The sequence below is a fragment of the Balaenoptera musculus genome, chromosome 15 (genome assembly GCF_009873245.2).
Source record: "Balaenoptera musculus isolate JJ_BM4_2016_0621 chromosome 15, mBalMus1.pri.v3, whole genome shotgun sequence".
Classification (NCBI taxonomy): Eukaryota; Metazoa; Chordata; class Mammalia; order Artiodactyla; family Balaenopteridae; genus Balaenoptera; species Balaenoptera musculus.
In genome coordinates this window covers 79,970,375-79,993,479 of record NC_045799.1, presented here as the reverse complement: position 1 = coordinate 79,993,479, position 23,105 = coordinate 79,970,375, and the positions used below count along the sequence as shown (strand labels likewise).

The 23,105-nt window shown below is 61.6% G+C and overlaps 1 protein-coding gene across 1 annotated transcript; it reads left to right on the top strand.

Moving 5' to 3' along the window:
* On the top strand, positions 1-23,105 carry SH2B2 (SH2B adaptor protein 2). The gene is made up of 9 exons (XM_036826173.1): positions 1-119; positions 10,312-11,060; positions 14,294-14,395; positions 16,061-16,152; positions 17,685-17,776; positions 17,888-18,049; positions 19,180-19,388; positions 21,941-22,112; positions 22,640-23,105. The coding sequence occupies exons 2-9, from the start codon at positions 10,341-10,343 to the stop codon at positions 22,981-22,983; spliced, it is 1,893 nt and encodes a 630-aa protein (XP_036682068.1). The 5' UTR covers positions 1-119; positions 10,312-10,340; the 3' UTR covers positions 22,984-23,105.

Genomic DNA, 23,105 nt, shown 5'->3' with positions numbered 1-23,105 from the left:
TCGGAGGGACCCCGAACCCGCCGCTGGCCATGAGCCGCCGGGCCCCGGGAGGCCGGCCGCGGTCCGGGCAGCGCTCCTCCGGCGCCCCGGCCCTCCCGGCCACAGCTGCGCGCCTGTAGGTATGGCCTGCTTGTCCTCAGTTCCCTCGTCCCCCCGTCCATCACCCCGGCCTCCCTCCGTCCCTGAGGGCGCGCGTGTGTGTGCGCACTGCTGCTCCGGGGAGCGCGGCCGCACGCGCCCCGGTCCGCGCGTGTTGTCTTTGTGTGCGCGGGTGGGAGGGAGCGCGACGGAGGAGACGCGCCCCCGGCGGGGATCGGCTCTCCGACCCCCATCCCGGGCCGGGCGGGAGTGGCGGGAGGGGCCGAGCCGCCTCCGGAGCAGCTGCGCCCAGGCCCCTTCCCAGGGCCCAGACCCCTTGGTGGGGCGAGCGCAGCGGGCCCCCCTGGAGGAGGGGTCTCTGGCTGGGGGCTGGGGGGGGGTGGAGCGCTGGGGTCTCTTCCCTAGGGTGCGGGGGCGGGGGGAGGGCCAAGCTGGAAGGAGGGTGCCGGCCACGGGAGGGACCCTATCCAGACCACAGTCGCTGGGCCGGCACGCCCTCCATTTGGCCCAGGCCTTCTTTCTCACGGTCTCCATTCTCGACCCGCCCACCCCGGGAACTCTCCTGCAGCCCTCGATAGGGGGGAGGATCGCTGAGGGTGCCGGAGAGGCCGGCGCCTTTAAGAAGGGGCGGGTTCATGCCCTCCATTCAGTCCCTTCGGCCTCAGCCATTGATGAACCTGCGGGCAGCGCGGGGCCAGGCACCGCGCCAAACCAGCGGGCCAAGACCGGGCAGAGGCAGGGACCCCAGCAACCCACGAAGTGAGGTCTTCAGGGGGAGAAGTCTGCAATGACTGGGACTCCTCAGGAGTCGCGCAGGGCTGACTGGACAGCCCCAGGAGTGACCGTGGACAAGGATAGGCCAGTTGGTGCAGGGGAGAGCCTCAGGGCTAGGAGTCAAACCTAGATTGAACCCTACGTCTGCCCTTTGAGCCTCCATTATCTACCCTGTAAAATGGGGATGGTGCTGCCTACCTCCTAGCTGGGTGACCAGCAAGAGTTGCCCCCTCCAATACAGGTCGCTGACCATGGGGTGAATGGGCACCCCTAAGAGAACGGAGGAGCCAGGGGATGGTTACCCTAAGAGACTTTGGCTGCCTCTGTTGGGGGGTGTGATCTGAACCACCCCCCCAACTCTGCCCCCCACTTTGAACAAATCTCTTCCATCCTGGCCTCCCTGCTCCATCCAGGAGGCCATCGGCTGGGAGTGACCTAGAATCCTTCAGCTCTAAGAACTTTGGAGGAGGTCTGGCCATGGGGGCAGTGGCAAGGTTCAGGGCGTTTATGGGGTTCTCAGAGACAGTTTCCCACAGACTGCCTCCTCTCCCCCTCTAGAGGGCGTGAATGATGATGGGCAGGAGATCCTGATGCGGGATAATTGAATGGTTCTGAGGAGTCAAGAGTTAATGCAATGCTTTTCTTCTTACCCTTACTGTGAAAACTCTGTCTAAAATTTCTAGACCCCTCCTCCCTACTTTGTGTGTCTCCCAGGGAGAACCCCTGCACACACCCAAGGGTGAGCTTCCCTGGGAGGTGGGACCCCCACTCAGGTGGAGCCTGGACCCCCAGGGCTGAGCATTTGGTTTCAAGCTGACTCGTGCCAGGCTAAGGGCCTCTGTGGCGTTTCTCATGTAATCTTCACAACAACCCTGGGGGTTTGGTTCTATTATTATCCCCATTTTGCAGAGAAGGAAACAGATTCAGGGAAGTGAAATGACTTGCCCAAAGTCACTCAACCAACAAGCCAGGCTTCTAAACCACTTCTCTCTGACAAGAATCTGGTTTCTACCTCCTGCACTGCCCGTCTATTCTGGGTCGTAGGAAATTGGGAGTTTAGGTATATTGGGCCTCCTGGCAGCTGTCCCCATGCCATTCGGGTCCAGTCTTAGAGCCTGCCTCGCTTCCTGCTCTTTCACTGTCCACGTGGGGCTGGAGGGGCGGCGGCAGCTTTGGAACCTGGGGAGGTTTCTCTTCCCCACTCACCTGGGTGGGTCTGTTTTTATGGCCGTGCTCTGTCCCAGGGGAGAGCAGGGGTGACTCTTCAACATCTAGAGGAGGTCACGGCCCACACCTGTTTGGGCAGAGCAGTGTGTGGGAGTACAGCATCTTTTGGCTCCTCTGGGTGAAGCAGGGTTTGGGCTCCATTCTCCAGATACTTCCGACCCTCTGTGTCTAGGGCCCACCTGGGGGCGGGTATAACACCCAGCTGGGGGCTCACGGTTTGGTAGAGAAGACAGGCCACAAGCCATGTGGTGTTGTAGAGGGACGAGGGGCAGGGGGGACAGAGTGGAGGCCGGGACAGGACAAAGGGGGGCGTTCCCGGGGCCCCCTTGGGCTCAGGGGCCTGCCAGCTACTGGGGCAGAGGAGCAGGTGGGGCAATGCCGGGCTACATGTTGAGACTCCGAGCAGTGGACAAGCAGGGGTTGGAGGAAGAGGATGTATTAAAACTTGGATGTGGTGAGTTTGAGGTGCCTGGAGATCAGCCAGGCTGGGAGTTCAGTTGTTTGGGAAAAGGCCTGGGGAAGCTTTATAAGCATCCGCAGTACCCAGAGTTCTGGGATACTCAGAACCGAGGGGAGGCACTGGAGGTCTCAGTTAGGAGTCGCTGGTATGTGTATCGTGGAAAAAGCCAGAAGGCAGACTGGTGGGCTAAGTGGTTGAAGGGGATGTCCAGCAGATTTAGGGGGCTGGGCCATGGCCCAGGGAGGTCTGGGAGGGTTATGAATCAGGGCCTAGGTGAGATCCATGACACTGGGAGAGAGGGAGAGACTGCGAGGCTCAGGCCAAGGATGGAGAGAGGTTGGTGCGTCTGCTCTGCAATGCCAGGATGGCAGGGCCAGTGCAGCTGGAGCCAGCCCAGCCTGCTCTCCACCTACAGAGCCTGTCCGGGAGCTGTCCAGCACCAGGTGCTCCTGAAGGAGGATAGGCTTCCCTCCTGAGCCCCCAGGCCCCGGCATAGCTTATTGTCCTGGGGCCCGCTCCCTGCTCATCTGATGTCGACTTCCTGCAGGGCCCAGCCCTGGATTCCCCTGCCCTCCAGCCTGTCAGAGTGCCCTCTCCTCTGAGGATGGCCATCTCCTTTCCCCAGGCAGGGCCTGGGTCCCCCTACTGTGCCCTCAGAGTGAGGGCTCCCCAGGGACAAAGTCCTGCTGGGAGTAGCATGTGCTACAGAAAGGGACAGACCTGAACTTGGCTTCACACTCCCCCCTCACCAATCTGTGGCCCTGGACCCACCAGCATGGCTCCTGACACATGGTGGGAGTTCAGTACAAATCCAGTGAATGATGGGCCGGTCACCTCCCTCGGCAGAACCTCATTTCCTCAACTGTATGACGGGAGAATCCTCACTTCCTGGCAGGGAAGATGTGAGGGGAGAAGGGTTTTAAACAGAGGCATAGCCCAATTGGATGTGAGTCCTAGAAAGATGACCTTGGCCACACTGTGGAGCCTGGATTTGTCAGGGGTTGGGGGGGGATCGTGAGAAACAAGGAGGTTTGGGAGGAGTCCTCTGCCCAGAGGAGTGGGAGGAAAAGAGGGAATGAATACAAGACATTTAGGAAGTAGAAGCAGAGGATCTTTGATTTTTAAACAAATTACTTATTTAATCCTCATGACAGCCCTTTGAGGTCAGTGCCCTTTTACCCTCTGTTTTAACAGATGAGGAAACTGAGGCCCCAGGAGGCTGAGTCACACGGCTAGGAAGCAGAGGAGCTGGGATTCAAAGCCAGCCGGTCTGGCTCCAGATCTCAGGCTTTTAACCACTCCACTGTCCCATGTGTCAGATGTCAGATGTGGAGGAGGGGAGACGCCCCGGCCACGGGGCCCTGGTGACGGAAGCAGCTGTCGGATGCAGCTGTGGGGCCCCCTTGGACCAGGGGTCTGCAGGTCCCAGAGCCAGAGGGGCTTGTCAAGCTCGGGGGCATCAGTGAAAGCTCGGGGGGCTCAGCAGAAGGGCTTCTCCACTCCCATGGTGGCAAAGGCTGGCAGTTGCGTGGAAGGCGTGAGGGCACAGAGCTGCCCCGCCAGCTTTCAGCAGCCACCTCCCAGCGATGCTCCTCAGCGCAGGCCTTGGACCACGAAGCAGGCAGGTCTGCGTGGGCGAGCAGGATGGTCCCACTTTACAGCTATGGAAACTGATACTCAGAAAAGCCAGGGCCAGCTGAGTCCCGCGCCGCCCCTCCCTCCCCCCACCCCGACCCCCACAAACAGGGGCAGAGTCCCAAGGGTTCTTAATCCACACCTGTCCCTGTCGCTAATCAGAGCACCCTCCCCACTCTGCAGCAAAGACCCAGCCAGTTCGAGAGTAGTAAGACCAGAAATCATGCCCACTCCTGCCTCCTGCCGGGGTCATGGGTCGAGCACAGATATTCTGGGTGGAGAAGGTCGGGGAATTCCAGCCGCACGTCCTTCTTGCAGGAGGCCTTGGTTCAGAGCCTGTCCTGTGGGGACACTTTCTGAGGGGGGGGGGGGGTAGGGAGTAGACTTAAGAACCAACGCCCAAGTACCAACAGCGAAACAGACTGAGCCCTGGGTACTCTGCCTCCGTCGCGGGCCCGAAGGTTGTCTGTGTGCTGCAGGGGGCGGGGTGCAGAGGGGCGATCGGGGGATACGGTCCCACAGAGGCCAGGAGGGCAGCTGGGAGGAGGCTTGGTGGTAAAGTGCGCGGTCGGCTGGGCTGGGCCGGGCCGGTGGTCCTGAGAAGCCTGGAGGACAGGACATCGGTGAGCGTGGTAGGGGCCAGCTTCCTGGAGGGCAGGGCAGAGCCAAGGGAGGCCTTGTCTCCTCTCCTTGTGTTGGGGAGACCCCAAGAAGAGGCCTCGGTTTCCCCATGGTGAGTGGTCCGCGGTAGGGCAGGGGAGAGGGCGGGGAGCACTGTCTGGCCCAGCCCGGAGCACAGCACAGAGGACGATGCCGCCCAGGCCTTGCCCCCCACCCAGAGGGCAGCCTTTCAGGTTGCTGGGCGGCTGGTGTGCTCTGCAGGGCCTCCTTCCCTCCCCTGGGGCTGGCTGTCTCCTGTGGTAGGGAGGCCAGCTCCAGCTTGGGCTCCCGGAACACTCCCCCCTCCCCCGCAGGTGTGGGCCTGGACCGCGCCGGTGCCCCCCCACCCCTCCAGGCCGCTGCCCACTGTGCGCTGGATCGATTGGTCACCGGCCCATTAGCGGGGTGGCTAGGCCGCCTCATTAATATTTTAAGGAATGACCTGGCCATGGGGTCCGGAACTGCGTGCCACTGGGGGCTGATGGCTGGCTTTTTTTCCTCTTTTCCAATTGTCAGTGCTATTTTTACCACCGGAAGGCCAGCCGCCCCCTCTCCCAGGCGTCTAACCGGGTGGGGGTTGGGGGATTCTCCCGTCTGGTTCTTGGCGGAGGGGTTAGGAGAGTCCGTGGCTTGGAAAGGCAACAGGCAGGGACTGGACTATGCTTCCCCTCCCCATCCCACCCCCTGCCCTGCCTCCCTGAAGCCCCATCCCATCGCCCTCTGGCCCTGGCAAGATGGGAACAAAACACATAGCTCCAGGAGGAGAAGCTGGACAGCCCAGTGGAGCCTGGAAGAACCCCAGGGTGATGGATCGGGGAGGGTGGTTTGCCCACCCAGGGCCGCTGGGGCGCCAACCACCTGATCCCCAGGCCAGGCGGAATGGGGGTGGGGCTCCCTTTGTCTCCACCGGAGTCCCTCATAGAAGAAGCCCGTGAATGTGAGAGGCAACCTCCTGCCTGCCTCTGGTCCCACCCCTGGAGGGACTGTAGGGCCCCAGTCTTCAGTGTCCAAGGGCCATGACAGGGGCCCCTGGAGGCCACTGCCCCAGCCCCCCATGTTATGGATGGGGAGCCGAGGCCTCGGGAGACATAGGGCCTGGCCCGAGACAGAGCCCCCATCTCCCACCGGCCACTCCATTGCTGTCCCGCACTGACTCGACAGGTTTCTTCTGGCTCCCTGGGGCCAGAGGAAGGGGAGCTGGGACCCGGCCCATGGAAGCAGGAGGGCCAAGGACCACGGGGCCATGGAAGCTCAGGATGGAAGGGCCAGTGTAGGGGGAAGGCTTCCTGGAAGTGGAGAGTGTTGTACATAGCCTAAAGGTGGGGCAGAATGTGACTCGTCAGCCGAGTGAGGGAGAAAGTTCCAGCCGGCTGGGGAGTGACACAGGCAGAGACTCAGGTGGGGCTTCCCAAGGAGCCCCTGGAGGAGGGAGAGCCCAGGGCCTGCTGGAGTCAGTCCATAAACCTTCCCGGACAGGCCAGACAGTAGGAGCCCGGTGAGTTCGTCCACCCTGCTTCTGGTACCTCTGGGTTCCCCTCCCCCTGAGGCTCTGCTTTTCCCGCATCTGGGTCTGTGGTCACCTGCAGAATGATTGATTGGGTGTCACACTGACTGGTCCCTGGAGATACCTCCTGGCTCCACCCAAAGGTTTGGAGAGCCCTAGTCCTGCCCACAGGTACACATGGATTATAACACAGCAGAGACCACTTCCTGTGCTGTCCTTCCAGGGAGGGGCGGCCCCTCATCCTCATTTTTTTTTTTTTCTTCACCATGCCACGCAGCTTGCGGGATCTTAGTTCCCTGACCAGGGATCGAACCTGTGCTCCCTTCAGTGGAAGCGCGGACTCCTAACCACTGGACCGCCAGGGAATTCCCTCATCCTCATTTTTAAAGTGAGGAAACTGAGGCCCAGAGGCTGGAGTTGAGGTCAACATCCTTCACCCAGAGAGCAGTGGGGTCAGGCCTGGAGCCCAGGTCAGCAGAGTCCCTGCACTCGGTCTCCTCCCCAGTTCTGGCCCACGGGCAGTTGGGGACAGCACACCCGTGCCCTGCTGGGGCTGAGCCATCTTCCTCTTGGCTTGCGGCCTCCCCTTCACAGAGAGCCATGCCTGGGCCTCAGTCTGTAACTAGGGCTGGGGCTCCCGGGCTGGCCCGGCTGCTTGTGACTTCTACCCCTGGCTGTACAACCCCTGCCACTTCTGTGTAGCCCCAGCTGGACCCAGGGGACAGTGAGGGCTGCTGTGCTGGGCATCAGGCCCATAGGCTCCTGGCCAGTCAGCAAGCGGTCAGGACAGGGGAGGGGGGAGGTCAAGGCAGGCCCAACCTCAGTGCTTCCCAGGCCAGTGCCTGCCTAGGACATGTGCCCCCTACCCTTGGCAGATTCCTCTCTGAGTTCCACCCCTGCCTCCAGTGAGGCCTAGATGGGACCCTCCCCCCGCCCCCTCACCCCGTGAAAGCCTCTCCTCTGGGTCCTGTCCCTCCACTCTGCCCATTCTCCTTGCCAAGAATATTCTCAGCCAGCAGGAAGAGTGGGAGGGACGGGGATTGATGCTTGAGGATGTGGCACTGGGACCGACTTCCTCCCCGCCCCCACCTGCCCCATGGAGGGCAAAATTATGGCAAGTGGGGCATCCACACTTTGCTGCTGGCTCCAGTGCTAGCCCTTCCCAGGCTGCCCTGTCACCTAGTCTGACCCTCCTGGTGGTCTGTCTCAGGAGGGAGAGAGATGACCCCTATGGGGAGCACTGCCCTGCTGGGTAAATGGATGGGCTTGGAGCCCAGGTACGGGGCTTCACAAGCTCAGCTGCAGGGCCTTGTCCCCGCCCCACCCTCAGAAACGCCCACTCTCCACAGGTCAGGCCAAGGCCTTGGTGATGGTGGCAGGTGCATTCCTGCCTCCACCCCCATTCCGGGCATATGACTCAGGCCTGCCTTCTGCCCCCAAGGAGTGCCTGTGCCAGGTGGGAGACAGACATGGAAACAGATACCTGGGGCACCCTGCAGTGGGCGCCTCGCTAGAGGGGTGCACAGGCAGGGACTGTGGGAGCTCAGAGGAAACACCTGTCGCCTGGGCTGGGGAGGCAGGGGAGTCAGGGAAGGCTTCCTGGAGGATGTGGCCCCTGGATTCATTCTTGAAGGATAAGGAGGAGTTAGCCAGATGAGAAGGAAGCGCAGAGCAGGAGAAGGGCCCAGCGTGAGCCATGTTCATGGCTGCCTCAGCCCCTGTCCTCCCCCAGCCCCTCCCCCACGTCCTGAAAGTCTGCCTCCAAGTTACTGCTCATGACTGCAGTGAAGTCACTCTTCATCCTCTCTGCCAGCATGAAGCCCAGTGCAAGCCCCACCTCCTCCAGGAAGCCCTCCGAACTCCCTGCTACTCTCTCCCCCTCTCCCCAGTGCTGGGGTGAGAGTCTCTGAGGAGACCTGCTGGTTTGGAAGGAAAACTGTCCTCCGTGCTAAGTGGCCTCATCAAGTGGCCTGTTTCCTCCCTGGGGCTGTCCTGTGGTTATTGACTGCAGATCGATGGCCGAGGTTGCCCCAAGGTGAGAGGGAATTCCCACGGTGCCCTATGACCCAGAGGCCCCGCAGATGATCTCACAGAAGTGGGGCAGCTATTTTTACCCGGCGATTAATTACAGAGTTTGGATCCCAGAGGAGAGAGGAGATGGTGCTCCCAGGAGCTGTGAGGGAAGGGCCACGCTGGGAATTGTGGGGATCCTGGAAAGGCAGGCGAGGGCATGACCCCCTGTCTCAGTTCCCCTAACACTGGCCGGCCCCCTCAGAAAGGGGCTCCCTAAGGCAGGGCAGGACCACATCACCCCACTTCTTCTCCACCAGTAATTTTCACCCTGGCCTGTTGGGGAGGAGATGCATAAACAGAATGGCTGGGCCTGTGCCCCCAGAAGTGATGGGGGATGAGGAGGCAAGGCCCCCAGATGACTAGACACACACCATGCATTTTGGCGATCCGGAGTGAGGAAGCGTGGAGGGACCTAGGGATAGGAGGAGGAAGGTGGGATTCCCCGATCAGGGCCTCTTCAGGAAGGTCCGATTTGGATGGGAGCTCTGGAGGGAACAGGATTCCAGGAGGTGGGAACACAAGTAGAGCAGGCAGTCAGTCCACGGTGAGGGAAAGAAGTCTGAAGAGGCAGCGCCTTCAATGCCAGTAGGAAAAACTGGTCATACTAGATCCACACTGGGAGGTGACCCCCAAAGTCTCAGAGTCAGCGTGAGAATCCCTGGTCTGTCACTAACAAGCTGTGTGTTCTCAGGCCCCATGTGACGGTTTGGGCAGTGACAGCTGTGACATGCCTGGTGTGCTGAACACATTCATTTGTTCATTCATTCATTCAGTGTTTACTGAGTGCCTGCCATGTGCCCAGCAGTGGGGACACAGCCACATATGAGACTGTCAAAACCGCTGCCTTGTGGAGCTGGCATTCTCCGGGAAGGGTGTGGTGCTGGGGGGGGGGCAGCGGTCCAGGAGGGGTGGAACAAGACCAAGCAAGTGCATAAACAGAATGTCAGATGGGGATAAGCACTGTGGAGAAAAGTAAGCAGGCAAAGGGCACGGAGACACCAGTGCTGGGTGGAGAATTTCTTACTCTAAATAGAGCGGTGGGCAAGGAGAGCTATCGGACAAGATGGTATTTGAACAGAAACCTGAAAAACGTGAGGGGGTGGGGGGGGAAAGGACATTCCAGGCAAGTACAAGAGAAAATCGCAAGTGCAAAGGCCCTGGGGTGGGACTCAGGTGTGACCAGAGCAGAGTGGGCAAGAAGAGTGGCGGGAGATAAGCTCAGAGCGTCAAATGGAGGCAGATCACGTGAGGCCTCAGGGGCCATGGGTAGGACTTTGGCTTCTACACTGAGTGGGGTGGGAAACCATTGCAGGATTCTGAGCAGCGGAGGGCCTGATCTGTCTTATGTTTTAGAAATGACTGGGTTCCTGGGTGGAGAACAGGCTATAGGGGGTGAGGTCAGGTTCCGGTGGACCAATGAAGAGGCTGCTAAAATACTGCAGGCAGGAGAAAGGGTTGCGTGGGTGCCAGGACAGCAATACGGATGGCAGGGAGCAGAGGAGGGGTGGGGTTCTTGGTATATTTCAAAGGTAGAGCCAAGAGGATTGCGCATGACTTCTTTCTGTCCACCAAACTTTGGGGACCCTCAGAAGAGGGTACTCAGGGAAGCGAGGTCACTTGGGAGGCTCACTGGGGACCCCACTTGAAGGCGTCTGTCATCCCAGCCTCCCTTGCCAAGCCCGGGAATGACCTTGGGGTTCCCTGAGACTGCTGTTTGAAGGAGAGTGCCCCTCTTGCAGACACGTGTCCCCCCTGCCTGGTTGTCCGCCTCACACATTGAAGCTGCTCTGAAATGCTGCACACAGCCCTGGGGGAGTGGGGCAGGTGGGCGCTCTGGACATGGGTCAGGAATTCACTCACTCGCTCCTCTCGCCTGCAGCCTCCGGGGGCTGCCATGGGACGGGAGCCATGAATGGTGCCGCCGCCGCCCCGGTCCCGGTCCCGGTTCCGGTCCCAGACTGGCGGCAGTTCTGCGAACTGCACGCGCAGGCGGCCGCCGTGGATTTCGCCCACAAGTTCTGCCGTTTCCTGCGGGACAACCCGGCCTACGACACGCCCGACGCCGGGGCCTCCTTCTCCCGCCACTTCGCCGCCAACTTCCTGGACGTGTTCAGCGAGGAGGTGCGCCGCGTGCTGGTGGCCGGGCCGGCGCCCCGGGGAGCGGCCGAGCCCCCAGACGCCATGGAGCCCGAGCCCTCGGGGCCCCCGGCGCTCAAAGCCGCGCCCTACGGCCACTCGCGGAGCTCCGAGGACGTGTCGGCGCACGCGGCGGCCAAGGCCCGCGTCCGCAAGGGCTTCTCGCTGCGCAATATGAGCCTGTGTGTGGTGGACGGCGTGCGAGACATGTGGCACCGGCGCTCCTCGCCCGAGCCCGACGCCGCCCCGCGGGCCGCCGAGCCCCCAGCCGAGACGCGCGACAAGTGGACGAGGCGCCTGCGGCTGTCGCGGACGCTGGCGGCCAAGGTGGAGCTGGTGGACATCCAGCGAGAGGGCGCGCTGCGCTTCATGGTGGCCGACGACGCGGCCGCGGGCCCCGGGGGCGCCGCCCAGTGGCAGAAGTGTCGCCTGCTCCTGCGCAGGGCCGTGGCAGGCGAGCGCTTCCGCCTAGAGTTCTTCGTGCCACCCAAGGCGAGTGCCCACCAACACCTGGGGGGACCGTGGAGGGGCTGGCTTCGGGGACCGCACTGCCTGATGTGATCAGCGGGATGGAGTATTCAGGGTCAGGAACCTGGGATGCCCTCTGCCTCTGGGACAGGTCACCCCTCAGGCCCTCTTTTTCTGCCTGTGAGGTGTCAGAAGGGCCCTCTGGCTACAGAAGGGGTTCTGGGTACTGTTCCTGGAGGTATTGGAGAGCCTGGCTGCCTGGACTCCTCTTCCTCACCTGGGGCCCCTGGGTGGCTGGAGCCTCCCCAGAGAGGAAAGCAGGCAATGACATTGGCACACTCACACAGGGCCTGCCGGAGGTCTGCATCTGGCTCAGGGGAAATCTGCTTGTCCCTAGCTTGGCTGCCACGCTCCAGCCCAGCCCCTGCCCAGGTGGCCCCTTTCCGGCCCAGATTTCAAAAGCTAAGCTTCTCCTAGCTGTCACCAGCATGGCCGCTCACCTGAGTGCACTGTGCCCGCCCCTCTCTTGGGGGCTCAACATCAGAGCCCTGAGGGCAGCTTTGGGTCTCCTCCAGGGGAGCAAATCTGCCTTGTTTGGAAAGAGGGAATAACTCCAACAATAGTGCCCGCTTTCTGAGAGCCCTCATCCTCCCAGGTGCCCCGGCAAGGTGGGCAGCGTGGTCCCCAGGTCACAGAAGAGAAGACGAACGAAGGGGGGTGGGGTGGGGTGTGGCCTGCCCAGTCACACAGCTCGCGGGAGGCAGAGCTGAGCTAATTATACCCATCACCCTGGTGGTCCCGGGAATGAAAGGAGCGTGGAGGCGGGAGCTCCTTGTGCACTGGGAGGCTTGGGAAGGTGGGAGGTTGTGCTGGTGAGGCAGCCCTGAGAACGACCCAGGGCCCTCGCCCACCTCTGGGCCCGTTCTGTCCCCGCTGTCTTCAGCCACCCTGCGTCTCGCCTCTTTCTCCATCTCCCCGTCTCTCGGGACTCTGGATGCTCCTCCTTGCCTTTCTCCCCTGGAGGTGCAGGGCGTGGGCTCCCCAAGGCTGGGTGCCCATGAGCCGCATGAGGGGTGATTTCCCAGGGACACACCGACTCTCTGAAGAGCTTTCTCCCCAAGTGCCAGGACGCCCAGACTCACCAAGGACTTTTTACCTGCCCAGGCCCCCACCTTTAGGTCCCTGAGAGAATCATAGACCACTAAAGCCCAGCTCCACCGTTTGTCAGACAGGGAGACCGAGGCCCAGTGAAGGGTGGGAAGTGGGGTGGGGCTTGCCCAGGGTCACCCACAGGACAGGGCTTCAACGCCTCTGGGCCCTGAGTGGCAACCACAGCTGCCCGGCTGTAAATAGCATGTCTGCTGCCCTCGAGGGAGGGGACACAGCAGCCGGTGCCCTCTGCCTTAGTCCACCCCCTGCAGCCCACCATTCGCCGCTGGCAGAGGGCAGGCTTCCTGAGGGGTCACTTTCCCAACCTCTGAGAAAGGCAGGTGGGTTCCTATCCCAGATCTGGCCTCAGACCCTCCTTTTTTCATGCAAATGTTTGTGAATTCAGGAGTGAGCCAGGTGGGAAGCATGCCTGGTGAGGGCTCAGGTCCAGTTTCCCAAATATGTTTGGCTCCAGGGTGTATGAGCCCCACGGGGAGCCCCTGCTGACACTCCCCCTGCCTTTGAGTCCTGTTCACCCACCCACAGTCCAGATTTCTTCCTACTCTTGCCCCTGGGGGCCTAGCTGCACCCTTGGAGCAGACCGGGGCTTGGGGTCTGCAGGCTTAGGGGCTGTTTCTGGGACCCTCAGACTGCTCTTTCATACAGCCCCGTGTGTCAGGCTTCCAGCATCCTGCCCCCTCGCTCACCTTGCAGGAAAAGTCTCCTGGACCCCAGGTTCCCTCATAGCCCTAGGCCAGCCAGCCCTGGGACCCAGGGAGCAATGATGCTGGCCCCCTGCCATTAGGGAACCACCAGGCAAGTGATATTTGCTAGACTGGATGGTAAAATAAACCTCAATGGGGTGAGCACAGGATGCTCTGGGGGCCACAAGGAGGAGAAGCTTCATAAGTGTTCACCAGGTGGCAGGGCCCCGGGACAGGCATTTCTGGAGACTCAAGCTGAGTGAGCCAAGGTCTGGGGTCGTGAAACAGCCTGATGGCTCCGTCCAGGGAAGTGGTAACAGTGAGCTGGAGCCGCGTGAAAGGCAGCGAGGCCAGGACAGACGGGCCTCAAGTGCCAGGCAGAGGAATCACCGCCTCTGGCCAGCGGGAGCCCAGCGATAGTTCCCAGACCAGCCTTCACTGCAGACCTGTCAGCTCCACCCACTCCAGGACCGCGGCCCCTGCCCCGCTGGCTGGCTTGATGGCCTGCCATGGTCAGCCAAGCCTCGCGGTCACCGCCCCAAGCGCAGCCCTGCTCTGCTGGATGGCAGCCAGCGCTGCCAGGAATTCCCATCCGCCTGCCCACCCAACGTGTGGCCCTTCCCTTTCCTCCTAAGAAAGCCCCTGTCCCAAAGCCCAAGCCCTGCCAGGAATCTCAGTCTCAAGGCAGCCTCGGGGGGCCTTCAGGCCAGGGCCAGGAGCTTTGGGGGCAGAGTGGGGGGTCCAGGCACAGAGTGGCTGTCCCCAGGAGTCCTGCCAGCTCACCTTGGTTAAATCCCACACTGGTCCCTTTTCCTCCACCTAAAGACACGGCCTGCCTGGCTCCAGGAGTCCTGTTCTGAGTTGAGGCTCCAGACCTGTGCTGTGGAAAATCTAGTCTGAAAGGGGAGATGAGCATTTTTTTTAAATGAACTAGAATAGAATAGAAAATATCACACTCCATCACACAGTCAGGGTAAATATTGTCTGCTGAAACATGTGTTTCAGAGATATTTTTACCTGTGTGTGTGTACTGGGTCACAATGTCAAATGTATTTCTTACTATGGGTCAAGGTGAAAAATGTGAAAACCACAGATCCGGTAGGTGCGCTGGGTGGAAGGGCAGCTGGGGCAGAGTTCACCCCCTCAGGGCTCAGAGGTGGGAGACTCATGTCAGTCCCAGCTCTGTCCCTGACTTGCTGTATGACTATACAGGGAGGTCCCTCTGTTTCCAAGGAACTCCCTCAACTTACCCATCTGTGAAATGGGGATTGGGACACCTCTGTGCCAGGGCTGCCTGACATCCTAAGCTGAGGGCTGCTCTGACCTCTGGGAGGGGGGAGGGGGAAGAGGACTTCAGGAGGCCCTGGGGGCACTGTCTCACTGCCCTTTCCTCTGGCCTCCCAGGCCTCCAGGCCCAAAGTCAGCATCCCTCTGTCGGCCATCATTGAGGTCCGCACCACCATGCCCCTGGAGATGCCGGAGAAGGACAACACATTCGTGCTCAAGGTGAGCCCCACCTTGGGCCCCACAGATCCCTCATGGGTGGCAGAGCTCGAGGGCAGTGTCGGGGGAGGTGAGGGTAAAGGACCAGCAGCAGGGCAGGGGGAGGGAGCCCTGGTTGGGGGGTCCCAGGATCCTACGCAGATGTCAAGCACAGAGCTAGGATGTGAATCCTGGCCTGGGCTCCAAAGCCAAATGCCCCAGGTGTCGTCCAAGTCCACCGTGTGCGGCCCCGTTCCCATTTCCTCCTGCGCCTGGGTGAAGGTCCTGAGTTTCACTTCCTCCCCTCCCTTCCCCCACTGGAGTCAGCACGCACCCACCCCACAGGCAGGAACTGGTAGCCAGCCTGCAGCAGTTATGCAAATGCTCCTGTCACCAGCACTGGAGTGTGGGAACCTGCCTGGTCCCACAGAGGGCACAAAGGCCCTGAGGGTGGGCAGGGAGGCACCCCAGTGAGTCTGGGGGCGGCTCCTCTTTTTCCCAGGCTCCACATCACCGGGGTGGCCTGCTTGGGTTGCTGAGGACATGGCTCCAGGCTGCCAGGGCTGTGGCCCCGTGCCTCCTTGGAGGATTAGAGGATGTTTGTGAAGCCAAGTCCCCAAGGAAGCCTGGTTCCACCCACCCGAAGCTGCATGGAGGCCCCCCCACCTCCTCTCCAGGCTCCCGGTTGGGTTTATGTTTTTACTGTCCCTGTTTGTTTAGTCATGAACTCTCTTATTCATTTAGCAAACATTTGCCAACCCCGTACCCTGAGTCACCCCAGGCGAGGGACTGAGGACACGGCCCCTCCCTGCCTGGCACTCTGCTGGATGAGACAGGTCAGAGCCTCGCCCCTGACAGCTGGGTGGCCTCTGTGTCTCTGATTACGCTCAGGAGCCCTGAGGCCAAGGGGCTCACCTGCCGGCCCACTCTGGGCCTCAGTTTCCCCATCCATTCAGAGAGAGGATGAAGGCAGTTCCAAGGACCGTCTCAGCTCTGAGATGCTGGGAGTCCAATTGCTCTTTACTGAGACACGCGACAAGAAGCTCAGAGCCCAGGCCTTGGCCTTAGAGACCTGGGTTCGGGTCCCAACACCTCCACCGAGCGCTAGTGTGACTTTGAGCGAGTTACCTGACCTCTCTGAACCTCAGTCTTCCCATCTGTACAATGGGGAAAGCATCACCTCCCTCACGGGGCTGTTGGGCAGGGTTCATCAGACAATGTGTGTGCAGGGTCACACTCTGGGCCCGGCTTTCTCCTCCTTGTTTCCCTTCTGGAGGCTTCTTATCCCAGGGGTGTGGCCACAGAGGCGGAGTTCCAGGTGCAAAGGCGTGTGGGCCCTCAACTCAGTGCTGGGCCAGCCGGCCCCTCACAGACTTGAGGGTTGTGATGCCCTTCCACGCCACCTCCCCATCCCTTACCCAGCCAGCATGGCCTCCTGCAGGGCTGCATCGCCAGGGCCTGAGGACCTGAGCTCAGCAGGGCTGGACATCATCTCCATGATGCCCAGGGGTGGGCCCAGGAGGAAGGGGCTGCTGAGAGTGTGGGCTCCACCCCGGGACCCCATTGTCTTCCCTGCTGCCCTCACCAGTGAGCCCCCAAGGGGGAGGGGTGGGATGAGCCATTTGTCCTGGGCTCTGGAGCCTCCTGCTGAGGGTGCTGTGATCTGGACTCTCGCCACCCCCTCCCCAGGTGGAGAACGGAGCAGAGTACATCCTGGAGACCATCGACTCCCTGCAGAAGCACTCGTGGGTAGCTGACATCCAGGGCTGTGTGGACCCTGGGTGAGTGCCCAAGTGCTCCTAGGATGGGAAGACGGGGTGGGGGGGCCGAGCTCGGCTGTGCCCTTGGTCCAGCCTTCACAGGGAGCAGCTTCCTGGTGAGGGCAGGAGCTGAGCTTGACACATGGGATTTTCTCATTGCAGTCCAATCCAGGTGGGTGCTGGCCAGATCACCCACACGCCCATTCCCAGCAGGCTCTGTAGGTTCAGGGTCTGGGGACCTGGAGGGAAGTTGAATCAAGTCTTGTTCTCGCTCCAGGGGAGGCTGAAACCACTAGGAGAGGGGTAGTGATGGGCTGAGCCCAAAGTGCCAGGGGTGGGGGACCAACCGGGAGGCCCCTAATCCAGTCCTGGGGCTCTGAGAAGCTGTAGTGGTAGAGGTGCCCCCCTTCTCTGCGGCTTAAAGAAAGGGCGGGCCTGAGCCTGGCAGAGGGGGCTGGGGGCGGCAGGGAGGAGGGCAGAGAGAACAGCCCAGCAAAGGCTGTGGAGGTGTGCGAGGACCTGGGACTCGCAGGGAATGTCGGGGCCCTCGGGTGACTGGAATTAGAGCCGATGAGGAGGAGACTTCTATGAGAGCCCCGGAAGCTGGTAGGTCGGGGCAGTGGGGAGCCATGGCTGGTAATAAGCAGAGGGCAGCTACGGTCAGCTGTGTGTTCAGGAAGAACAGCAGGGAGGCTGGCTGCGCCACGCGGGAGAGATCCCGAGGCCAGGAGGAGGGGCAGGCAGGCCAGCCGGCTGAGCATTTGGCAGCAGCTCTGGCTACTGGGGTGAGCCAAGCCCCGGGGGAGGGGCTGCTGCCTTCTAATTAACAGCTTCGTTTAAGGAAGCACAATTAAAAGTCCTGAGCGCCTCCCAGGCTCCCCCCACCCCGCCACCCCCATCCCAAAGTGGCTGTAATCCCTCCCTTGCCACGCTCCCAGCCAGCGGCTCCGCAGACTCTTTCCCCAGCCCCCGTGAAGGTGAACCTCACTTTGCGGTACTTTAGAGCTGGCACAGATGGGGAGACAAAGGCCCAGGGCAGGGAAGGGAGCTGGCCCCGGCCCCGCCCACCACCACGCCCTGCTTCCCTGGTGGCGCAGTGGTTAAGAATCCACCTGCCAGTGCAGGGGGACACGGGTTCGATCCCTGGTCCGGGAAAATCCCACATGCTGCAGAGCAACTAAGCCTGTGCACCACAACTACTGAGCCTGCGCTCTAGAGCCCACAAGCTACAGCTACTGAAGCCTGAGCGCCTAGAGCCTGTGCTCTGCAAAGAGGGCCTCCGTGGGATCCTAGGAGGAGGGCAGCCTGTCATGGGTTAGGGGGCAGGGGTCATGTGACCTCCAGGAGAGCTGCACCCACCAGGAGACATCTCCATATGGCGCGGTCACTCACATGGTGGCCACAGAGCAAGCTGAGGGTGTGACAGAGGGACATGAAGGCAGAGGGACAGGGCTGATGCTGGCCGTGGGACTGTCTGCCACTGCCTGGCTCCACGAGCAGCCCGTGGTCCGAGTCCCATGGCAGGACGTGGTTGCGCTTTCTTGCCTTCGCAGGGACAGCGAGGAAGATGCCGATCTCCCCTGTGCCCGGGGAAGCTGTCTGGCCAGCCGTGTGGCCTCTTGCAGCTGTGAGCTCCTGACGGATGGTAGGTGGGGACAGAGCTGGCTGGAGTAGTGGAGGGCAGGGTCGGAGGGGGCGGTCGCTCAGAGATGGTCAGACAGACAGACGTGCTTCTCACCTGCCATTTCTCCAGCAGCGGACCTGCCCCGGCCCCTAGAGACAACGGCAGCCGTGGTGACGGCCCCACACAGCCGAGCTCGAGATGCCGTCGGGGAGTCCCTGGTCCATGTCCCGCTGGAGACCTTCCTGGAGACCCTGGAGTCCCCAGGTGGCAGCGGCAGTGACAGCAATAACACAGGTGCAGTGGGGCTGCACTCTTCCTGCTGCCCCTCCCTGCGCCCCCGCCCCAGGCCACAGGCACCCCCAGGCCTCTCCCAAGCCCTTCCTGAGCCTCAGAAGCTGTGACATTTCATCCCACCGGGTCCTTTGCACAGCTACTCGGTTGTTCTGGCTTTTGCAGGCTAGTCCGGGAATGTGACCCCTCCCACGGGCCCTGGTTTCAGTAGAAAACGCTCACAGAAAGGGGTGCAAAGGGTTGTAACGAGGGCTTGGGGACAAAGACACTTGATTTGTTCCCAGGTTTGTTGCCGACTTAGAGAGTGACCCCAGGAAACTGAGTGATCCCACCAAACCAGAGAAAACTGCATGATGATTGTGAAATAAGCATATTCTGATGTTATACATACAAGCAGATACAGCTGGGGTATTGAGGAGTTTTGTTACTGGTTCAGGAGGTGCAAGAACATTTAATGTATGTTATGTGAGAACAGAAACCATTTGCCAATTGCTATTTTTTAAAATTAATTAATTAATTTATTTTTGGCTGTGTTGGGTCTTTGTTGCTGCGTGCGGGCTTTCTTTAGTTGCAGCAAGCGGGGGCTACTCTTCATTGCGGTGGCTTCTCTTGTTGCAGAGCACAGGCTCTAGGCGCGTGGGCTTCAGTAGTTGTGGCACGTGGGCTCAGTAGTTGTGGCTCACGGGCTCTAGAGCGCAGGCTCAGTAGTTGTGGTGCACGGGCTTAGTTGCTCCGCGGCATGTGGGATCTTCCCGGACCAGGGCTCGAACCTGTGTCTCCTGCATTGGCAGGCGGATTCTTAACCACTGTGCCACCAGGGAAGACCCGCCAATTGCTATTAATGGTCTATCCTTGAGACAAATGGCACCCATTCCATCATTTGATACATTCTTATCATTAAGCTATTTGCTAAACCAGTCTGTAGTTTAAATCTACATTCTCTTATTCTATCATTTTCTCCTCTCTGTGCCTCAGTTTACCTCATATGTTTAGTGGGTGGGTCAGCTCCCTGCCTCGTTCTAAATTATTCAGCAGCATCTTACATGCAAAAACCCAACAAGATGATGCATCCCTTTTCTCGTTTACGTGCCCGCTCTCTCCCCCACGCCTCTCACACTGTCATCCCTCTGCAGTGGAGGACGGAGCAGAGCCGGAGCCCGAGGCTGAGCCCGAGCTGGAGCTCTCTGACTACCCCTGGTTCCACGGGACACTGTCACGGGTCAAGGCAGCTCAGCTGGTTCTGGCAGGCGGGCCCCGGAGCCACGGCCTCTTCGTGATCCGCCAGAGTGAGACTCGGCCTGGGGAGTACGTGCTGACCTTCAACTTCCAGGGCAAGGCCAAGGTAGGTCAGGGAAGGCGGGGGGCACAGGGGGGAAGTGTCTAGCCCAGGGGGAGGGGGGCTGAGGTGGCCCTGGTCCTGAGGCTGCACCTGCGCCCAGGAACAGGCTCCATGGGTGTAGGGGTGGCGTGGCTTCCCACAGGCCAGGCCTACCCCTGGCCATGCTCCGAATCACTCGCATCCCTCCTGCACCTCTCTGTGGGGCTACAGTCTGCCTCAGACATGGCTTCGCCATTATCCGATGGGGAAATCACCTGCTGGTGGCCGAGCCCCCAGGAGGCTGGGCCCTTCTGAGGGTTTCACTTTGACCCTGTGCATTGGGGATCGCGTAGCACTAGGGCTTCTGAGGGTCTCCACCGAGAGCCACCTCAGTACAGGGCTGGGGTCAACCAATGCCCCACCCACCCAACAGCCCCTCTTCTCCCCTGCCCAGCACATTTCACCAGCCCCTCCTGGTCCCCAGCTCCGGGCCAGGCCTGTGCTCATGCCAGGCCAGGGGCTGTGGAAGGGAACCACACACAGTGGGCCCTCGAGAGCCAGGCAGAAGAGGAGGAGCTGGGCCGGGCAGAAGGGCTGCAGAGAAGGGGGGGCCAGAGGAGGCTCCTGACCCCACCAGCCAGAGTAGGAGAGGACCTTGACCTGAGACGTGCAATGGACAGAGAATTCCTGAGGTGAAGACAAGTGGAAGGGTGGTCCAGACAGGGCAGGGCAAAGGCATGACTGTGAACCCGGAAGGCGGGCTCTCAAGGAAGGGCACTGCATGCTAATAAAGACCTAAGGCACAAAGGAAAACATGACAGAAAGTCCAGTGACCGTGGGGGGTTTCAGTGTGACAGAGTGGGCAGGAACCTCAAACTCCCCTCCCCCCCCATCCCGAGTTTCCGCTAAGGAAACAGACCCAGCCCTGGCTCCTCCCAGGACACAGTTCCCGTCAGTCCTTGCTGGAGGAGGGGGCACCCTAGGACTCCTGCTCCAGGCCTGCACGGGTAGCCAGTGTCCCAGCCCCCGGCTGGCCCGGCTCAGGCCCTCCCCTGGCCCCATGGGCAGCGCTTCCCTGGGGACGCCTCCTTGGAAAGCAGCTTCCCTCACCAGTTCCTCTGACAACCAGGCGCTTAACACCGTCCCTGGCAGCCTGACCCAGAGTTTACTTCTTAGCCAGCACGGCCCCGAGGCAGCCTCCTGGGAGGGCCCGGATCTGATGCATGCCCAAGCCAGAGGCTCGGACGGTGCCCAGCCCACCGTGGGGCATGGGGCATGCGGGTGGGGTCGGGGGGTGGTGTCAGGATGTTTGGTAAGGGAGACAGAGCGGGAGGCTCCGCTCTTTCCAGGGCAAAACCCAGCCCTGAACTTTGTACTCACCACAGCTGGTGCCTCTCAGAGCACCGTGTCTGTCCAGAGTCCTGTGCAGAGCTGGAGAAGTTAGTGGTGGGATAGAGCAGCTTCCTACTCATACAGCTCCCGGGAAGGAAGACCTCTGCCTTCCGAGGCCTCACTTTTCACCTTCAGATAATAAATGTCTGCAGTGTTTTTCCAAAGACTGAGAGGCACACGCTCCCTGGGGCCCAGCTCTGCCCTGGGTCTCTGTCCCCAGAGGCCCCACCCCGACTTGAGGCTGTGGTGTGACCCCGCTATGCTGTTCCTCTTGGGCTGAGCCCCTGCCCTGGGCTGCCATGAGTGCTCCCCGGGTTGGTCCACACTGTTCTGGCAACTTCTGGCCCTGCCGAGCGGCAGCACTCACTCATGGGAACGCTCCCCTCCTCCCCAGGGCTTCTCTCTCCTGTACTAGGAGGCCAGCTCCCCCGTCCCATGCACCCTCCTGTCATCACCCCTCTTGCCACACACACCCCAGAGACGGCCACTCTTCCCCTTGTAAGATACACATGGAGCAAAAAAGGGCTGAAGCCAGAGACCTGTGGCTCACCACTAGAGACCACAGGCCTGTGGCCCCTCCTCTCCCCGAGGCTCCTGGCCCAGGTGGGCACTGCTCCTCCGTGCTCCACGCCCCCCCCGCTGCAGCACAGTTGACTAGCATCTGCAGCCATTCCTCCCCAGCCACCCTGGGGGTTGTTTCCAGCCTGCTGGGCTTTGCCTGTTCGGGGACAGTGGGCAGACCCCTAGCAGCTGGGGTGGGAGGGTCACCCAAACACGAGTTCTCTTCCTAGCTCTGTGCTCTGCAGCTGTGGGCGAGTCTCTCCCTCCCTGTGCCTGGGTTTCCCCATCTCTAATATGGAGGCTGTAATCTCTACCTTCTAGGGCTTTTGGAGACTAGGGATGGAGCGGGTGTGTGAAGGGCCTGATGTGGGTGCTCCCAGCATAGGGACAGATGCATGCTGCCTCCAGTCTCAGCCTGGCTCTGTGGCCCTCATTCCCCATCCCCGCCACAGGCATGACCCCCCCTAAGATGGGCTCATGTGTGAGGGGCCCCCACTCTGACACCACCCCTGTGGCCTCTATGAGACCTGGTCCTCCCCGTGACCTTCCAAGGCACTTGCCAAGCATGGGGCCTGTCCAGGACCCCCCCACCCCACACTGACCACACCCATCTATGCCCACAGCACCTGCGCCTGTCCTTGAACGGCCACGGGCAGTGCCATGTGCAGCACCTGTGGTTCCAGTCTGTGCTCGACATGCTCCGCCACTTCCACACCCACCCCATCCCGCTGGAGTCCGGGGGCTCTGCAGACATCACCCTTCGCAGCTATGTGCGGGCCCAGGGCCCCCCACCTGGTAAGACGCCCCTACCTGACCCGTGCAAACAGACAGGTGGGCAGTGGGGGAGGGCGTCACCCTCAGGCTGCCACCCTGCTAGACCCAGTAGGATGAGCACCCGTCTCGGGCAATTTGTAAGCAACCCGGCCATCAGGATGGGCGGGAGAGCCGCAGCCCCGAGGGATCCGTGTCCTGAGTAATTCCTGGCGGGCGGAAGGGGGTGGAGTCCCTTAGATCCCTGCACAGGTGGGGCTCAGCGCTGAGCTGCTGAAGGAAGGAAGCCTTGGAGGGGTGAGTGAGGGTGCCCGGCACACGCGGGTGGAGCGCCGTTTGTGTGTGTGCGCTGCCGCCTATACCCATGACTTTAGTTATCGGGGAGGTGGGCTGGAACCCGGCGCGCTGAATTCGGGTTCCCGGCTCCCTGTGTGATGCCAGGCCACCGCGTTCCTCCAGGGCTCTGGCCCGTGTCTGCACGCCGGGACTGGGGGGCGGGGGGCGCCCAGGGCCCAGGCTTGGCGCTGACGGCCCGCGGTCTCCCGTTGCAGACCCGGGGCCCTCGCCCAGCGCCGCGCCCGCGCCCCCCGCCTGCTGGAGCGAGCCGGCCGGCCAGCACTACTTCTCCAGCCTCGCCGCGGCCGCCTGCCCGCCCGCCTCGCCCTCGGAGGCCGGCGGCGCCTCGTCCTCATCCGCCTCGTCGTCCTCGGCAGCGTCTGTGCCCGGCGCCTCGCGCCCCGCCGAGGGCCCGCTGAGCGCGCGCAGCCGTAGCAACAGCGCCGAGCGCCTGCTGGAGGCGGCGGGCGGGGGCGCCGACGAGCCCCCAGAGGCCGGGCCGGGAGAAGGCGCCCGGGGCCGCACGCGCGCCGTCGAGAACCAGTACTCCTTCTACTAGGCGGCCGCGGGCGGCGCCAAGGCCCTGGGGCCACCCGGACCCGCCCGGCCGCGGGGCGATGGCCCACGTGGCCGTCCGTCCCGCGGACCCTGCCGGCCCCCACCGGGCGCTGGGTGGGAAAA